The sequence below is a fragment of the Aedes aegypti genome, chromosome 3 (genome assembly GCF_002204515.2).
Source record: "Aedes aegypti strain LVP_AGWG chromosome 3, AaegL5.0 Primary Assembly, whole genome shotgun sequence".
NCBI classification, from domain to species: domain Eukaryota; kingdom Metazoa; phylum Arthropoda; class Insecta; order Diptera; family Culicidae; genus Aedes; species Aedes aegypti.
Genome location: NC_035109.1, coordinates 301,563,478 through 301,578,834, shown reverse-complemented (window position 1 = coordinate 301,578,834; position 15,357 = coordinate 301,563,478). Strand labels below are relative to the sequence as shown.

Sequence of the window (15,357 nt, the reverse complement as noted above, 5' to 3'; positions counted from 1 at the left end):
TTCCTTCACTTCCTCGATGACCGTAAGGTCGTGGCCGGTGCCGTTATTGACATTTCTACGTTTGGAATTCTCAAAATTCAATATTGAAGATGTATGCTACTCCCAAGCTTCATCTGTTGGTTCCCTTGCAATTTTGATTATTCGGGTCAATCACGGAGTAGTGATTACGAATTGTACGGTCACCAATGCTTATGCCTAATACCAAAAGAAGTGGCTTTCTATACCACGAAACTTATTCGAACACACCAAACATCTAAAAACTATAGTTTTGAAGTGATTCGATTTTGATCGTAAATCCGATGATTGGAAACACTGTGCCATGGGAGCCATTTTTGTGACTCCCCATACCTCAGAGCAGAGGACTCTTGTGGAACGGATCGGATTAGCTTTGACAGCACTTCATCATTATTGTGTGTACCAGCTGGTGGCTGTTTATAGTTTTTCCCAGCTCAGCTCGCCAATCCTTCGGACTGCCGTTGGCGTCGTCCTCCGATTGGAAATAGTGCGTTTCTTCCGAATGATTGGATTGGAAATGTTGATTCCGGAGCTACATACAGCAATGCTTTTCTCCCCTTTATTCCAGACTCCCACGCAGTATGTCCGATCGAATGAAACCAGCGTGATGGAATACGTCCAGAATCTCGCCGACACAGCCGATATCTTCCTGTCGCACGAAGGATACAGTTCATCGACGCCTATTCCAGCGCCTAGTGTTAACGGACTTGGACTGAAACGGCGAGCATCCGATAAGTAAGCTCTCCGACTGCGTAAGCCTTGGGCGAATGACCAATCCTTCTTCTCTTCTTTCCCTGTGTCAAAACAGCTTATACGATACTCACCCATCGGGACCGCCGGAATGGGCCGATTACGTACTGCCGCCGACCAAACGTCCCCACCCGTCGCTACTGTTGACCCCCGGAGCGCCACAGCTCTATTCCACACATCCGGCACTGTTCGAGTACCAGAACGGGGGACTTCATCCACATTCCGAGGGCTTGGTGAGTAAGACTATAGTCTCAATTTTAGTTATATTTTTTTAAAATTGAATAGATTTTACAGATATAAGTGTCTGTATAAAATAACTGCGTCATGAGATACTTCTTGGGTAAATACTTAAATTAACTGAAACCATAAGTTTCTGCAAGAGGTTTTATTCTATTAGCTTTGTCGGCAGTGGTCGATTGTTATCCTGTAAAGCATCCGTGATAAATCTATCAATGTGTTTGTTTATGATTTTCTGTCATCTCTAAATAGATCTATTTAGGATGACTCTAAGAATTTCAACACCAATTTTGTTGGACATTATTTAGATATTTCTCACAGACATTCCCCTTTTTCCACGGATCTTCTAAGAATCTTTGAGGATTAACTCCAAGTTTTGCTGCAATGAATTTCTTTTGCAATTTTTTCACGAGCGCCAGGATTTTCACCAAGGAGGAGGGGAGAAGCGGCCTCAACACTTGACACATGAATTTCACGCAAAACGATCTTTATACACAACCTCTGCATTATTTTTGCATGAGACGGTAAATTATGAAGGAAATATACCTCCATTTTTCATTCATAGCGTGACAACCGGAATCCGAAACGCAACTTAATTCAATTTGTTAGCTATTTGTTGTTTAATCTTATTAGTAACGAATCCATTTAACGCCTTGGTAAATTGAGGATGTGGAAAGGCTTAGATCAGATTGGTTCCTATAGACCAATAATATTAACTTAGACAGTTGGTGCAATAAAATATAAGGATATCACACAGTGTTTTCAAAAATTCCCTAAAAGAGATCCCTGCCAGAATTTATTCCTGGAACAACTTTCAAATTTCTCTAGAGATCTAAAAATACTCTCTCTAAGGAATCCGACAGAAAATCTCCCACAAAAAGGTCTATAGATTACTGTAGAGATTTTTCCTGGATTAGTTTTTTTCGTTTCACCTCCGGGTAAATTACATTCTTTAAGAAGTTTCTTTAGAAACCTCTCAATGTATTCTTTCATAATGATTGTTTTTGTAGTGGTCACTGTGAGTGATTGAGTGCCACTACGGGTTCGTCATACTTTTGAAATAAAGTTCTGATCAGTGTTTGTCAGAGCGTGCAAGCTGAAACAACTCGGTGTTGTATCTCAAGCATCCGAAGATTATTATAAAACCCTTTACTGTGCATATAACAGACATTATAACTGGCGTACGAGGTGAAATATTTTTTTTTTTTTCAATTCAGTTGAAGTTTAAGCTGTGATTAGGAACAATTATAGTTTTGTGAGGTGATGCTAGTTATTGGTAGAATTTAATTCTACTAATACAGTTTCTAAAGCTGTTTCGCTCATCTCAAGTGTGGTGATGCCAAGGCGGCAAGGAGTTTATGTTGAAATCTCATCACAGCAGTGTTTAATTCGCACGTTTTGCGAAAAAGTTTTCCAATAGTTTACTACAGAGTTTCTTCATAAAAAAAAGTAAAACCTGTGAAAAGTGTTTAAATCGCAAAGGACGCGTGTGTTTAAGATCGGCTTCTACTGCATCGCCCATTGTTCAGTTTGGCGTAATATAATAGCGTTGTGTGTTTGACCGGAGACAAAGCCTGGCATCGCAGATCAGTTTTTTGTAGCTGACCACAGTAGCTTTGGAAATTTTCATCGCGTCAACCAGCATCCATTCCCAGTATAAGCTTGTAGTGTGTGTTGAAGTTTTTGGTACCGCTTAGACTGGTCCACATCATCGTTTGAAGACAACACGTTGACTAACCAGGTATGTTTTAAATTGTTTTATCGTTTTTGGTTTAATTTGTTTTGATGTGATTGCGGTTGTGCGTGTTTGTTTTTTTTTCCGAAGTTATTTAAAAACTTGAGCAATTTAAGTTTGTTTTCTTCATCATTTGTGTCTCTCTGGGAGTAGTTTAAAATTTATGTTAGTACAACATATTATGTGTTTGTAGTTGATATTTTTTTTTTCATAAAATATCAAAAATTATACAAATTTAGAAGTTGATTTTTTTTTTCGTTTCTCTGTTTGTTTCTAATTTTTATTAAAGTGACAATGCCAATTATGAGTACAATTGAACCGTTCCATCCAGATGGAAGCATAACTTTCTCGCAATATCTGGATCAACTGGAATGGATTTACTTGCATCAAAAAGTAGCAGATGGGGATAAGAAGACTACATTCCTTGCATCGTGTGGTACCGCTGTCTACAGTGAGCTCAGGTTGCTATACCCTGGCCGAAACTTGAAAGATATTGAATACAAAGATTTGACAGATTCGCTACGTAAACGTTTCGACAAAAGTGAAAGTGATTTAGTCCAACGTATCAAATTTTATGCGAGGGTGCAGAAACCTGGCGAAAAAGCCGTAGATTTTATTCTGGCGGTAAAGCAGCTGGCAGAGTACTGTAAGTTCGATACGTTTAAAGAGACGGCAATTCGTGACAAGTTGCTGTGCGGTATTTCAAGTAAACAGCTACAGGAGCGGCTCTTAGATGAAGAAGATTTAACTCTTGCTAGGGCCGAGCGGATCATAACTAACCGTGAAGAAGCGATGGAAAGGGCTAGTCTGATGAATGAACCAGAAACAGGTAGAGTTAGTGCCATTGAACGTTTTGGAGGTAGTAAGAGGGTTGATTTTCGTCGAGATGGTTCACCGCCACCGTCTAGGAGTAGGGTTCGGAATCACGATCTTCGTAACCGTTTGAACGACAGCCGGAGTAGTAGCAGGAGCCGTTCTGAATCCAGAAAGCGGGGTTACCAGCCATACTACTGTACGTACTGTCGCAGAAAGGGTCATACTCGCAAGTATTGTTACGATTTGAAGCATCATAAGCCATCGGTAAAATCTGTAGTTGTCGAGACGAAGAAACCAGACCTCTCTGACCGTTTCAAGAGAGCAACTATCGGATTCTGAAGAGGAAATGGACGTTCTCATGGTGTCTGCTAGTCGGCGATCAAGTACACCTTACTTGATTGATGCTATCGTCGGCGGTAAAAACTTACAGATGGAAATCGACAGCGGTTCAGCAGTGTCCGTTTTGTGCAGACAAACGTATGAGAAGAAGTTCAAAAACTACCCAATAAGTACCTGTCGTATGAAGCTGGCAGTCGTCGATGGAGCTCATTTGATGGTCGTTGGTCAGTTCGACGTGTAGGTGAAGCTTAATGGTCAGCGTAGAACAGTTCAACTAGTGGTCCTGGAAAGCAAAAAAATCTTCACACCACTTTTTGGGCGTGACTGGCTAGACGTATTCTTTTCAGCATGGAGAGACGCCTTCCAACCAGTTTCTGTAAACTACACAACCGTGACGAGGGAGGTTACCGTTGAAGAGGATATAAAAAGTAAGTTTCCAAATGTTTTTGATAATGATTTCTCCACTCCAATAAAAGATTTTGAAGCAGATTTGGTTTTGAAGGAAGATAAACCAGTTTTTAGGCGAGCATATGAAGTCCCATATAGTTTAAGAGATAAGGTTATTGAACATATTGATTCTTTGGAGAGGGATAGTGTAATTACTCCTGTTGACGTCAGCGAATGGGCTTCTCCTGTAATTATAGTAGCGAAGAAGGATAATGGTATTAGGATGGTGATTGATTGCAAAGTCGCCATAAATAAGGTTATTTTACCGAATACCTATCCGCTTCCATTGGTTCAAGATTTGTTTGCATCGTTGTCGGGTTCTAAGGTTTTTTGTTCACTCGATCTTGCTGGAGTTTACACCCAGTTACGTCTTTCCGAAAATTCAAGAAAAATTATGGTAATTAATACCATAAAAGGTTTGTACTCATACAATCGCCTGCCGCAGGGAGCATCTAGCAGTGCAGCAATTTTTCAAAAAGTAATGGATCAAGTTTTGCATGATTTAGAGGGGGTTTCTTGTTACCTTGATGACGTGTTGATTGCTGGTAAGGATTACGAAGAATGTAAGAAGAGGCTTTATTTGGTCTTAGAACGTTTGTCTAAGTTCAACATCAAAGTACATTTAAAGAAATGCAAGTTTTTTGTTTCAAGTTTGCCTTATTTAGGACATGTGCTAACGGACCAGGGTTTGTTGCCATGTCCTGAGAAAATTCAGACGATTCGTAGAGCTATAGCTCCGAAAAACGTCATGGAATTGAAGGCATTTTTGGGTTTGGTGAACTATTATGGTCGTTTCATTCCCAATTTATCCTCACATCTCAGCACGTTGTATAATTTGATGAAGAAGGACTCTAAATTTGTTTGGAGCAAAAATTGTGATGATTCCTTTGAATTATGCAAACAATTACTATTAAACTCAAAACTTTTGGTGTACTATGATCCTGAAAAACCAATAGTAGTTGTTTCTGATGCCTGTGGATACGGCATAGGAGGAGTAATTGCTCATGTTGTTGGTAAAGAGGAGCGACCCATAAGTTTTACATCCTTTTTCGTTGAATGATGCGCAGAACTCGTACCCGATTCTGCATCTGGAAGCATTGGCGATTGTCAGTACTATAAAGAAGTTTCACAAATATCTGTATGGTAAAAAGTTTACTGTTTACACAGTCCATAAGCCTTTAATTGGTATTTTCGGAAAGGAAGGTAAAAATTCAATATTTGTAACACGGCCACAACGATACATAATGGAATTATCAATTTACGATTTTGATATTGTGTATCGTCCGTCTGCTCAAATGGGTAACGCAGATTTTTGATCTCGTTTCCCTTTACCTCAAGAAATTCCTAAGGATTTGCTGCGTGATCACGTTAAGAACATCAATATCACCACTGAATTACCGTTAGACTGGATGACGATTGCGAAGGAGACAAAAAATGATGAATTTCTACAAAAGGTTTTGTTCTTTTTACAATATGGTTGGCCTAAAAAATTGGAAAAACGTTTCAGAGATGTCTTTTCACAACATCAACATCAACATCAGGCATTCACAAAATTAAACAACTAGCCAGAAGAACAGTTTATTGGTACGGAATCAACAGTGATATAGAAAGTTTTGTTAAAAATTGTCATACTTGTAATCAGATGGCTGTTGTTCCTAAGAAACCATCTCAAATAACCTGGATTCCTACTAGTCGTCCATTTAGTAGGATACATGCTGATTTCTTCTACTTTGACCACAAAGTTTTCCTTGTCATAGTTGATAGTTACTCGAGGTGGCTTGAAGTTAAGTTTATGCGAAGCGGAACTGATGCTAAAAGACTTAAATCTAAATTTATGTCTTTGTTTGCTAGATTTGGGTTGCCTGATGTCATTGTAACTGATGGTGGTCCTCCGTTTAATTCCAGATATCTCATAGACTTCTGGGAAAAACAGGGCATCAAAGTAATGAAAAGTCCACCATATCACCCCTCTAGTAACGGCCAAGCAGAAAGAATGGTACGTGTAGTAAAAGAGGTGTTGAAGAAGTTTTTGCTCGATCCACAAATGAGGGAACTTGACATTGAAGATCAAATATCTTGTTTCTTGTTTAACTATCGCAACACATGTACAGAGGACTCAAGTTTTCCCTCTGAAAAAATGTTTAAATTTAAACCAAAAACGATTCTCGATCTAGTCAATCCAAAAAGTAGTTATAAAAAGCATCTGACGACTCCAAAAGAGGAGCAAAGTATTGGTTTTAATGCGGACGAGTGTAAAAAGGATGAGTTGGCCAAGTTACGAACAGGGGATCCAATTTACTTCAAAAACTTCAAGCCGACAGATGTGAGAAGGTGGCTGGAAGCTACTTTCCTTAAACAAATATCTCCCAATATTTTCCAGATCTCTCTAGGAGGACGCACATACACGGCTCATCGCGAACAGTTGAAGTTGAGACGCAAGTCGCCTAACCGCATCGTTTGTGGAACTAGCGAAATGGATAAGGAACGTTCAAGGGAGAAGATGAATGGCCAGGACCGGAATCAGGACCAGGACTTGGATAACGATTTTTATGGATATGTTTTCGATTCATGTCTGTTCAACACACCATCTGGCAATAGTTTGCCATACTCGACAATTTCTGGCAGTAGTTTGCCATGTTCATCAGTTTCTGGCAATAGTTTGCCAAGTTCATCAGCCTCTGACAGTGGTTTGTCACGATCATCAGCTCATGGCAATAGTTTGCCAGTAACCGAGCATTCAGGCAATTGTGTGCCTATTCGAACTCCTTTAACACATACTGACGGATCAACGCGGCAGCTCAACGAAGATTCGGTCGGAAGAACGGAGTGCCCAAATGGCCCATCGGTTACAACTGCAGTTGATCTACTCGATCCGATAAATAAGCCTCCACAGTTACCAGGGTCTAGGCAAAGGAAAACAAGAAGAAAACGTAACCAAGATGAAGCATTTGGTAATCGCAGTGATTTAAATTTAAGAAGATCTCTTCGTTCAAAGCGTAAGAAGAACAGTGATGAATATGAATACTATTAATTTGAATTTTATTCGGTCTATATTATTGTAAATAGTAATTCGTTCAGTTAGATGAAATATGAACATGTTTTAAATGAATTGTAATAACAATCTCGAGAAGGGAGAACTGTAGTGATCACTGTGAGTGATTGAGTGCCACTACGGGTTCGTCATACTTTTGAAATAAAGTTCTGATCAGTGTTTGTCTGAGCGTGCAAGCTGAAACAACTCGGTGTTGTATCTCAAGCATCCGAAGATTATTATAAAACCCTTAACTGTGCATATAACAGACATTATAGTTTTAAAGGCAGAATGCATGAATTCATGAGTTTTATACATCTAATTTATAACATCTAATGCTGAGATGCCTTAAAATATTTCTTCCATTTTTTTTTCAGAATTACCATTTGGAATTCTCTGAGGATTAATTTAGGGATACTGTCAATGTATTTTTAGGGACAGACTCCAAATTTTTCCAAAGAATCCTTTCAAATTTAATGTAACTTTTTCATTGAATATCATCTGGATGTTTCTTCGACGTTACTCCTGGTAACTTTTCTGCAGGGTGTCCAATGTCCATCCATCCGGAAAATCCGGGAGATCCGTCCCCGCTTAGGCCGAGTAGGTTACGCTCACGGCGGAGCGCCTCTCTAAGTACTTCGTCATTGAAGAACGATGTCTTCCACCTACGAGGGTTTGGCCTTGACCTAGCCGCTTCCTCTACTCGCTGCCTGCTGTTGTTGTAGTCGATAATGTAGGTGGTCGCTGTGAGTGTAGGCATTGTCTACCCTCCAGTTCGGACTACTCGTTAGGCCAGGACTACAAAAAGTAACGTCGATAATCGACTCCGCTCCGTTTCGGCTAAGGGTACTTTTGGTACCAACATTAGCCAGATCGACATCTAGCACGGCCAGTGCCTCTAACAGGATTTGACCTCGCTGGTTCGTGATACGGCTTCCCCATTCCACGGCCCAGGCATTGAAGTCACCCGCTATTACTACTGGCCTTCGCACTGTCAGCACGATCGTCATACAGTCCAGCATCTGCGTGAACCGCTCGGTCGACGAACTCGGAGGCGCATAGCAGCTACAGAAGAGGACCCCGTTTACCTTGGCGATCACGAAGCCCTCGTAGGTAGTAGACACCAACTCCTGGACGGGGTATTTACCCGTCGTCCATATCGCCGCCATTTTTCCGGATCCATCTATGACCCAGTTGCCGTTGCCGACGGGTACTCGGTATGGGTCCGATATGAAGGAGATGTCCGTCCCCCACTCAGCAACTGCCTGATACAGTAGTTGCTGAGCTGCGTCACAATGGTTCAGGTTCAGCTGCGTTACCTGCACTGCGACTTTTCGTTTATGGCTCTTTTGAAGCTCGGGCACCTTGAGCCTCCCGTTGGATGCTTGTTGTTCACGGACTTCCCGGAATAGATCAAGCACTTGGGAGGGTTCTTTCAGCCTAGTGCCTTATGACCTTCCTCACCACATCGCCTACACAACTTGGTCCTATCAGGGCCTTTACAGCCCCAGGACTTGTGTCCTGGTTCCCTACACCTAAAGCAGATCACCGGTTGCTCGTGTATGGTCAATGAGCATACTGACCAACCCAACTTGATCTTACCTACCTTAGCGGACTTATTTGCGTCCGCCACAGGTAGCTGTACTAAGGCCACCTGAGTTCCTGCCGGACCTTTCCGTAGCTGAACGGCAGCGGTAGGCACCTGTATCTCGCACTATTGCCGCAGTGCCGTGACGAGCTCTTCTGCGTCGGTGATCTCGTCAAGGTTCATCACCTTCAAAGTCACTGCCTGCATTAGAGCCCTTACCTCGACACCCTCGCCAAGGACCTCTTCCGTTAAACTTTTGTAGGCGGCGCCCTTGCGCTCTTTGTCGCGCTTCAGCTCGAGGATCATTTCACCTGTACGAGTGCGTCTGACACTGCGTATGTCGGCACCTAGATCTGCGAGCTTCGCGTCGCTGCGCATCGCCTTCAAGACTTCCGAGTACTTGGACTCTTCCGTCTTAATGATGATCGCATCACCCTATTCGCGCTTGGCACCTACCCTCCTACCTTTCTTTGGCCTGGTATCCCTGCGCTTCTGCACTTCATGTTTCTTTTTCCTCTTCCTTCGCTCTACGGTTGTCCAGGGGCTGTCCTCCCCTGATCCGCCCTAACCTGTGGTGATTGAAGACCTCTCAATGGCCGCAACCCCCTGTTCCCATCAATCCGTGAGGGGCCAGCCTTTTCGGGCCCACACTTTTCGGCTTTCCGGGACGCCTGGCTGGGGTCCCATTTTCCGGCACTTCTGCCGACTTTCGGGATTAATATTCGCCTGGCCTTGCGAGCGCCGCCGGGTAGCTCCTCCACTGACGACTGCCTCGCACGCTTCTGCGATTGCTTGTTGTAAGCATTCGCTTCCGCACTTTTGGGGCAATCCGCGAAAACGAAGGGCTCCATCTGGGTAGACTTCGGCACCTTCAATTCCACGGGTTCTGCCGCGGCCATAATCGCCATGGGTTTAGCATGGTTCTGCTTGGCCGCCAACATCGACTTACGAAGTCTGAACAGGGCCTGCTTGAGGTCCTTGCTGATGTTAGACTTCGAGGACGCAAAGTCAATGATGGAGTCAAGCTGCTGTGCAGCCACTTCCATCGCAGAGAGCCAGGGATTGAATCCTGAGAAAATTGAGAGAATCTCTCACGTATCGCTCTCTGTAACTATCATAACATGCTGCACATTATGAGAGACTGTTTATCGTATACTGCTACAACTTTGATCAGATTGGGGGGATAGTAGTGCATGATAAAACCCCTCTAAACATGCTCCAAGCCTGGGGGACACTATTGCTATTGGAAGTTCGTGGATTGTTTATCGTGCCAGTAAAGAAAAACACCTATCCCCAACGGTAAACAAGCGAGAAAAATGGATTTTATCATCGCTCTCTCTTTGGGGCTCTCGCTCGCTGCTTCCATTTATCAGACTTGTTACACCTTGCGATACAATAACGATCGTGGACCGCAACAGATGGGATGTTTTTCTTTGCTTGCTTTGATCGTGCTTCATACTCAAATGAGAGCGAATTCTGCAATGCCTGCAGAGAGCCCATCTCTACTTTTATTTTTTAACCTCACCCGATACGTTAGCCGGGGATGAAATGGCACTACGTGCACTGCTGCCTCCTCCTGCTTCCGCTCTCCTCAACGGAGACCTAGCTAAACCACTTCTTGCGAAGGGGTTCGCTTCCCTACTACTGCTACCTGTGCTACTACTGCTATTTTGATTAGAATTTGTACTCATTATTGATCCCACGAGTAGCCCGGGAAAAGAGGTCCACCACGCCAGAGCCCTGCATTAACGCGGTAAGGGACAAATTACTGTGAGGGGTGCTCAGGTGCCCCACAGGCTCCGTTAATGGCCAAACAAATTTTTTCCCCCTCGACCATTCATTCCTCAGCACGGTTTTTCGCTTGACACCTTGAATAGGGGTTACCCTGTTCGGTGGACTCTTACCACCGGAACAGGTCATCCGTAGTTTTTTTATAAGCCGGAAACTACACAGCAAATGGCCCAGACGTGTGGCCGGCCCCAAAATGTAAGTTATGTGACAAATCGCAGCCAGAGCGAATAGAACAAGAGGTGACGAAAAGGCGTTGAGGCAACAACAAGCCCTCAGCCCCCTGAAGTAACACCATGATGTATTTCCGGGGGGCATCGGACTTGTAGCCCAAGCCAAATAAAGGTGACGTGGTACAAAGTCTTTTCCCCTTTTTTTCTCTCTGCAGCACACTCGAGACGTTATTCTTCTTCTTCTTCTTGGCATCAACGTCCCCACTGGGACTGAGCCGGCTACTCAGTGTAGTGTTCTTATGAGCACTTCCACAGTTATTTACTGAGGGCTTTCTTTGCCAAATTTGCCATTTTCGCATTCGTATATCGTGTGGCAGGTACGATTATACTTTATGCCCAGGGAAGTCAAGGAAATGTCCATTACGAAAAGATCCAGGACCGACCGGGAATCGAACCCAGACACCTTCAGTATGGCCTTGCTTTGTAGCCGCGGACTCTAACCACTCAGCTAAGGAAGCCGAGGCTCGAGCCGTGCATCCGTAAAAGACCGTTGAGTGAGAACTACAGAGCTTAAACCTCTTCAACATCCCAGATAGCCGGGTTAGGTTAGGGGTAGCTTTGCTAGAAGTTTGAAAATACTAAAAAAAAGCGTCTATTTAAAATTTCAAACTCCGAAAATTACCATTTTTGACACCCACCCTTCAGCGTTATAAAATTTGTGAACCACAGGCCAGTTGTACCTACTCATCCTTGCCTCTTTGGTAACCAAACTGTAGGTATATTAGAGAGAAGGCCATTCGATTCAGCTAGCCGAAAGAGAATCGTTGGGAATTCTTTTGTTAGCCAAGCATAAATGATTCAACTGTAATGTTTAGGTACTTTAAGCTTTCTAATAATCTTAAACATTTTTAGTATTCGACAATTCCGTAAGAAATTGGGCTTTAAAGTATAAAATATCTAACTTACGTTTTTTCTCCAAATTTCACCTTGCAGCATTCCATACACCGGGACGAGCGCGATCTGCGGATACCCTCCAGCGAGAGTCATCGGCCGCCGAGAATTCCGCCAGGTGGTGGCAGTGGTGGAGCCAGCGGTGGTGGAGGCGCCGGAAGCAGCAACAGTGTCATTGGAGCTGCTCCGACCAGTTCCGGTAGCATATCCGGTTCCGGAGGCGGTGGAGGCGGCGAGGAGGAATGGAAAAACATCCACACTATGCTGACGTGCATATCGGCGATGGTTGAGAAAACTAAGCGAGCTATATCGATTCTTCAGCAACGGGGCATCGAGACGCATCAGGCTCGTGATCACCAGGATAATTCGATGGCGGATATGAAGCGACAGACGGAGGAAAAGATTGCTGAGTTCAGGCGAAGTGCCGAGGAGTCGGTCAATCAGGTATGCTGGAAGAGTGATTTGTACCAAGACCACCCTTATTAGAAGTTTATATTACAGGTCAAACGCCAAGCGGTGATCGAGATCCAACGGGCGGTAGCGGCGGCCGAGGCGAGAACAATTGAGATGTTCGCCCAGGAACGTTTGAAGATGGAGAAGATGTTCGCCGAGATCCACCGGGGAAGCACCGATCCGGACGCAGACGGCCCAACCGGTGGCAGCCAGAACGTTAGTACTCTTGTAATATCGTCCGTCTTGGGTGTAATACAGAGCGTAGCTCTCTAAATTCAGTTGTTATCTGCTTACAGGCGTGCTGGAATTGTGGTCGAAAAGCTAACGAGACGTGTTCGGGATGCAACCTAGCCCGGTATTGTGGATCTTTCTGTCAACACAAAGACTGGGATCAGCACCATCAGGTAATGGTCACTTATATTCATGAGTCTATCTATTTCAATTTGAACTTAATTTCCACCAACAGGTCTGCGGAACATCCCGAGCGGAGAACGCCTTCCAGAAGCATGCAGCCAGTGCTCGAGCAGCTCTATCGTCACGTTCCACAACACCTCAGCAGTCCCAGAGCAGTAACAGTACAGCCAATGGGACTGCGGCCGTTGCAAAATGACGGACTAAACCATTAAAACCTAAGAAGAAATATCTATGCTAGTCAAATTAACACGTAAAAACAGTTGGTCAGGAGCAGCAGCGATAAGCTAACCAATTCTTATTTTACTTGACGGATCGCGAGTCCATCGTAAGTCAGGCTAATACTTCTAATTTATATGCAATAAGACTAGCGACAGTGTAGCAGTAAGATAGCTGGTTTCGGTTCCTTCAATTACTACTAGCCAAACACAATGACTATGACCTGCATTTTAGAAACTTAGTTGACGAATATCCAAATGAAAAGTGCAATATAAGATAATGATACGATAGAGAAAACCATTTTCAAATCAGAGCTGACAGCAGAGAGGTAAGGAGGAAAAATTAATGAATTCAATTAGAAAATACGTAGATGTGGTATTGAAATACGAGAGCAAACACTCATTTTAGATTGTTAGTCCGTTAACTCCAGAAGTATCAATAGAAAGCCCCATAGTTGGTTATCCTTTTATGAATGAAATTGTAGGACACCCCTAGCCAATCGGAATGGAAGCACGTGCTAGGAAGTTTTCTGCGCAGAATCAGCATTCATTCCTCTCTGATTTGGTATTAGTTGAAGCACGTGCTTTTCTGTTTACCACAATGATATTCGTTCATTCAACAGTTAGCAACACAGAAATACAACCATAACTTTGCAGTCAATAGAAATAGCTTACCACCAAAAAACGGTAATTTACATAGCAACAAGTTCCCTTCGATAGGATCAATAGCAGCGTAGGATGACTTTGAATTACAAACCAACCCCATTAGCGAGGCTAGAAACTATAGACACAAGTACTCCAAAGATTGAAACACGTTCATTAGGTTCTTAATTCAGTAGATGCACCACGCAATGATTACCATTCATTCATATCTTCAGTGTGGAACTTATCGATAGCACAGTTACTACTTTTACCAGTAAACGTTGTTAATTATTTATTTATTGAATAATCTAAGTTTGTACAGATAGAATGCACCGTGAGGGGAAGCCTTCATATACTCTCGATTTTACGTAAGAGTGATTAGATCACAACTTGTCAGTCATAAATTCCGAACGAGGAATCCTGTAGATCACTAACAATCAAAGCGGAATCATCATAAAGGAAAACATTCGAGCAGCGGGACGCATTTAAGCTTTGAATCTCACCAGAGCAGAAAAAAAATCAAATGAGTTTGGTTTCCAAAAATGGCTGAAACACATTCTAGAGTGATTTCACTCCAGTACAATCCAATGTCCAATGTGTAAATACATGTTTCTCTCCGTCGAGTTGAATTACCCCACAGAACACCGAAAAGTAAAAGGCACATTCACGTTCTCACTTCTCATACACGCGACAGTTGCATCTAGATATATCAATTCTGACATTAAACAAACTCAAATGAGAGTCAAAAAATGGAAACCTTCTGAACAAAAAAAAAACGGCAAATAAAGTCTCGTTTATTTCTAAAAATAGTTTGAAGGTTTTGAGCAGCCTGTGAAAGAACTTTCCTTCTATGTTCTGTACAATTTTCTACCCATTTACATTTGCATAACTTACATCAATTCATATATTTACTGACAATTGTCCATAACTTGATATTGAAGGGATCATTGAGTACGAGAGACATCGAATTAAAGAAAACAAAATCAGTACAACTAAGATTCAAGTGAACAAAAACATTCAGTAACATATTGTCCACTGATGAGTCCAACTTACAGGGGATAGGCAAAATGATTGAGATAGGCAAAATTTTGTCCAAATTCAAATGCTTATAACTTTATGAAAAATGAATGAAATTGGATGCATCTGGAAGCAGTCGACGGTAAATTTGGTCCAGTTTTAGGAACTTCCTTGGCCATGCATATTGGCCACTGGACACCGGAGATGTTCCGGATTTTCTGAGGTCATGTCCAAATGTCATTTTTGCTGTCGCTTGTATTTTTGTGCGGTGTAAAGTTAGATAGATGTTTGCAATTTTCCTAGAAACTAGAACTAATAGGAAGTTGAATGCCACCGGACGCATTAAGATTGGTTGGAAATCTTCAGAAATATGACCATTTCCGTAAAACTGGTTCCGGAAAGCATGGTCAGTCATGTTTGTATTTCCAATCATGTAAATATTATCCGGAGCTATATCCAAGCGGACACCAACCTTAAAAATGATGTTTCCTGCAGCGTATTCAGAACCATTAGATGCACAGACCACTCTATAGAACGTTCCAGGTGCCCTGGGGGAAGTGGTCAATTAGGAACATATCCGGAACCATATCAATATGGGCATCAAACTTCCTTATTTTCAAAGGTTATGCTTTCCGAAGCATTTCCAGCACCACCGGCTGCCATGACCACTTTATAGTAGATTCCAAGTGCCCCAGGGATGTGGCCAATTCAAAACATTCAACCGAAATGTCACTGAGAAACCCACG

The 15,357-nt window shown here is 42.7% G+C and overlaps 1 protein-coding gene across 3 annotated transcripts in view; it reads left to right on the top strand.

Moving 5' to 3' along the window:
• The window catches only part of LOC5563881 (protein CBFA2T2), a 377,408-nt gene extending 363,005 nt beyond the window's left edge, over positions 1-14,403 (top strand). Inside the window, exons 5-10 of one of the 3 annotated variants that reach the window (XR_002502708.1) lie at positions 584-750; positions 824-998; positions 11,913-12,314; positions 12,372-12,539; positions 12,603-12,727; positions 12,790-12,919. Coding sequence is in view for 2 of the 3 variants with exons in the window: in XM_021855227.1 (XP_021710919.1) it covers positions 584-750; positions 824-998; positions 11,913-12,314; positions 12,372-12,551; positions 12,620-12,727; positions 12,790-12,933 (1,176 nt within the window). In the remaining variant the exon portion in view is untranslated. Of the gene's footprint in view, positions 1-583; positions 751-823; positions 999-11,912; positions 12,315-12,371; positions 12,552-12,602; positions 12,728-12,789 lie in introns of all 3 variants that reach the window. The other 2 variants (XM_021855228.1, XM_021855227.1) reach the window with 2 other exon arrangements.
• The last annotated feature ends 954 nt before the right edge of the window (positions 14,404-15,357 follow it).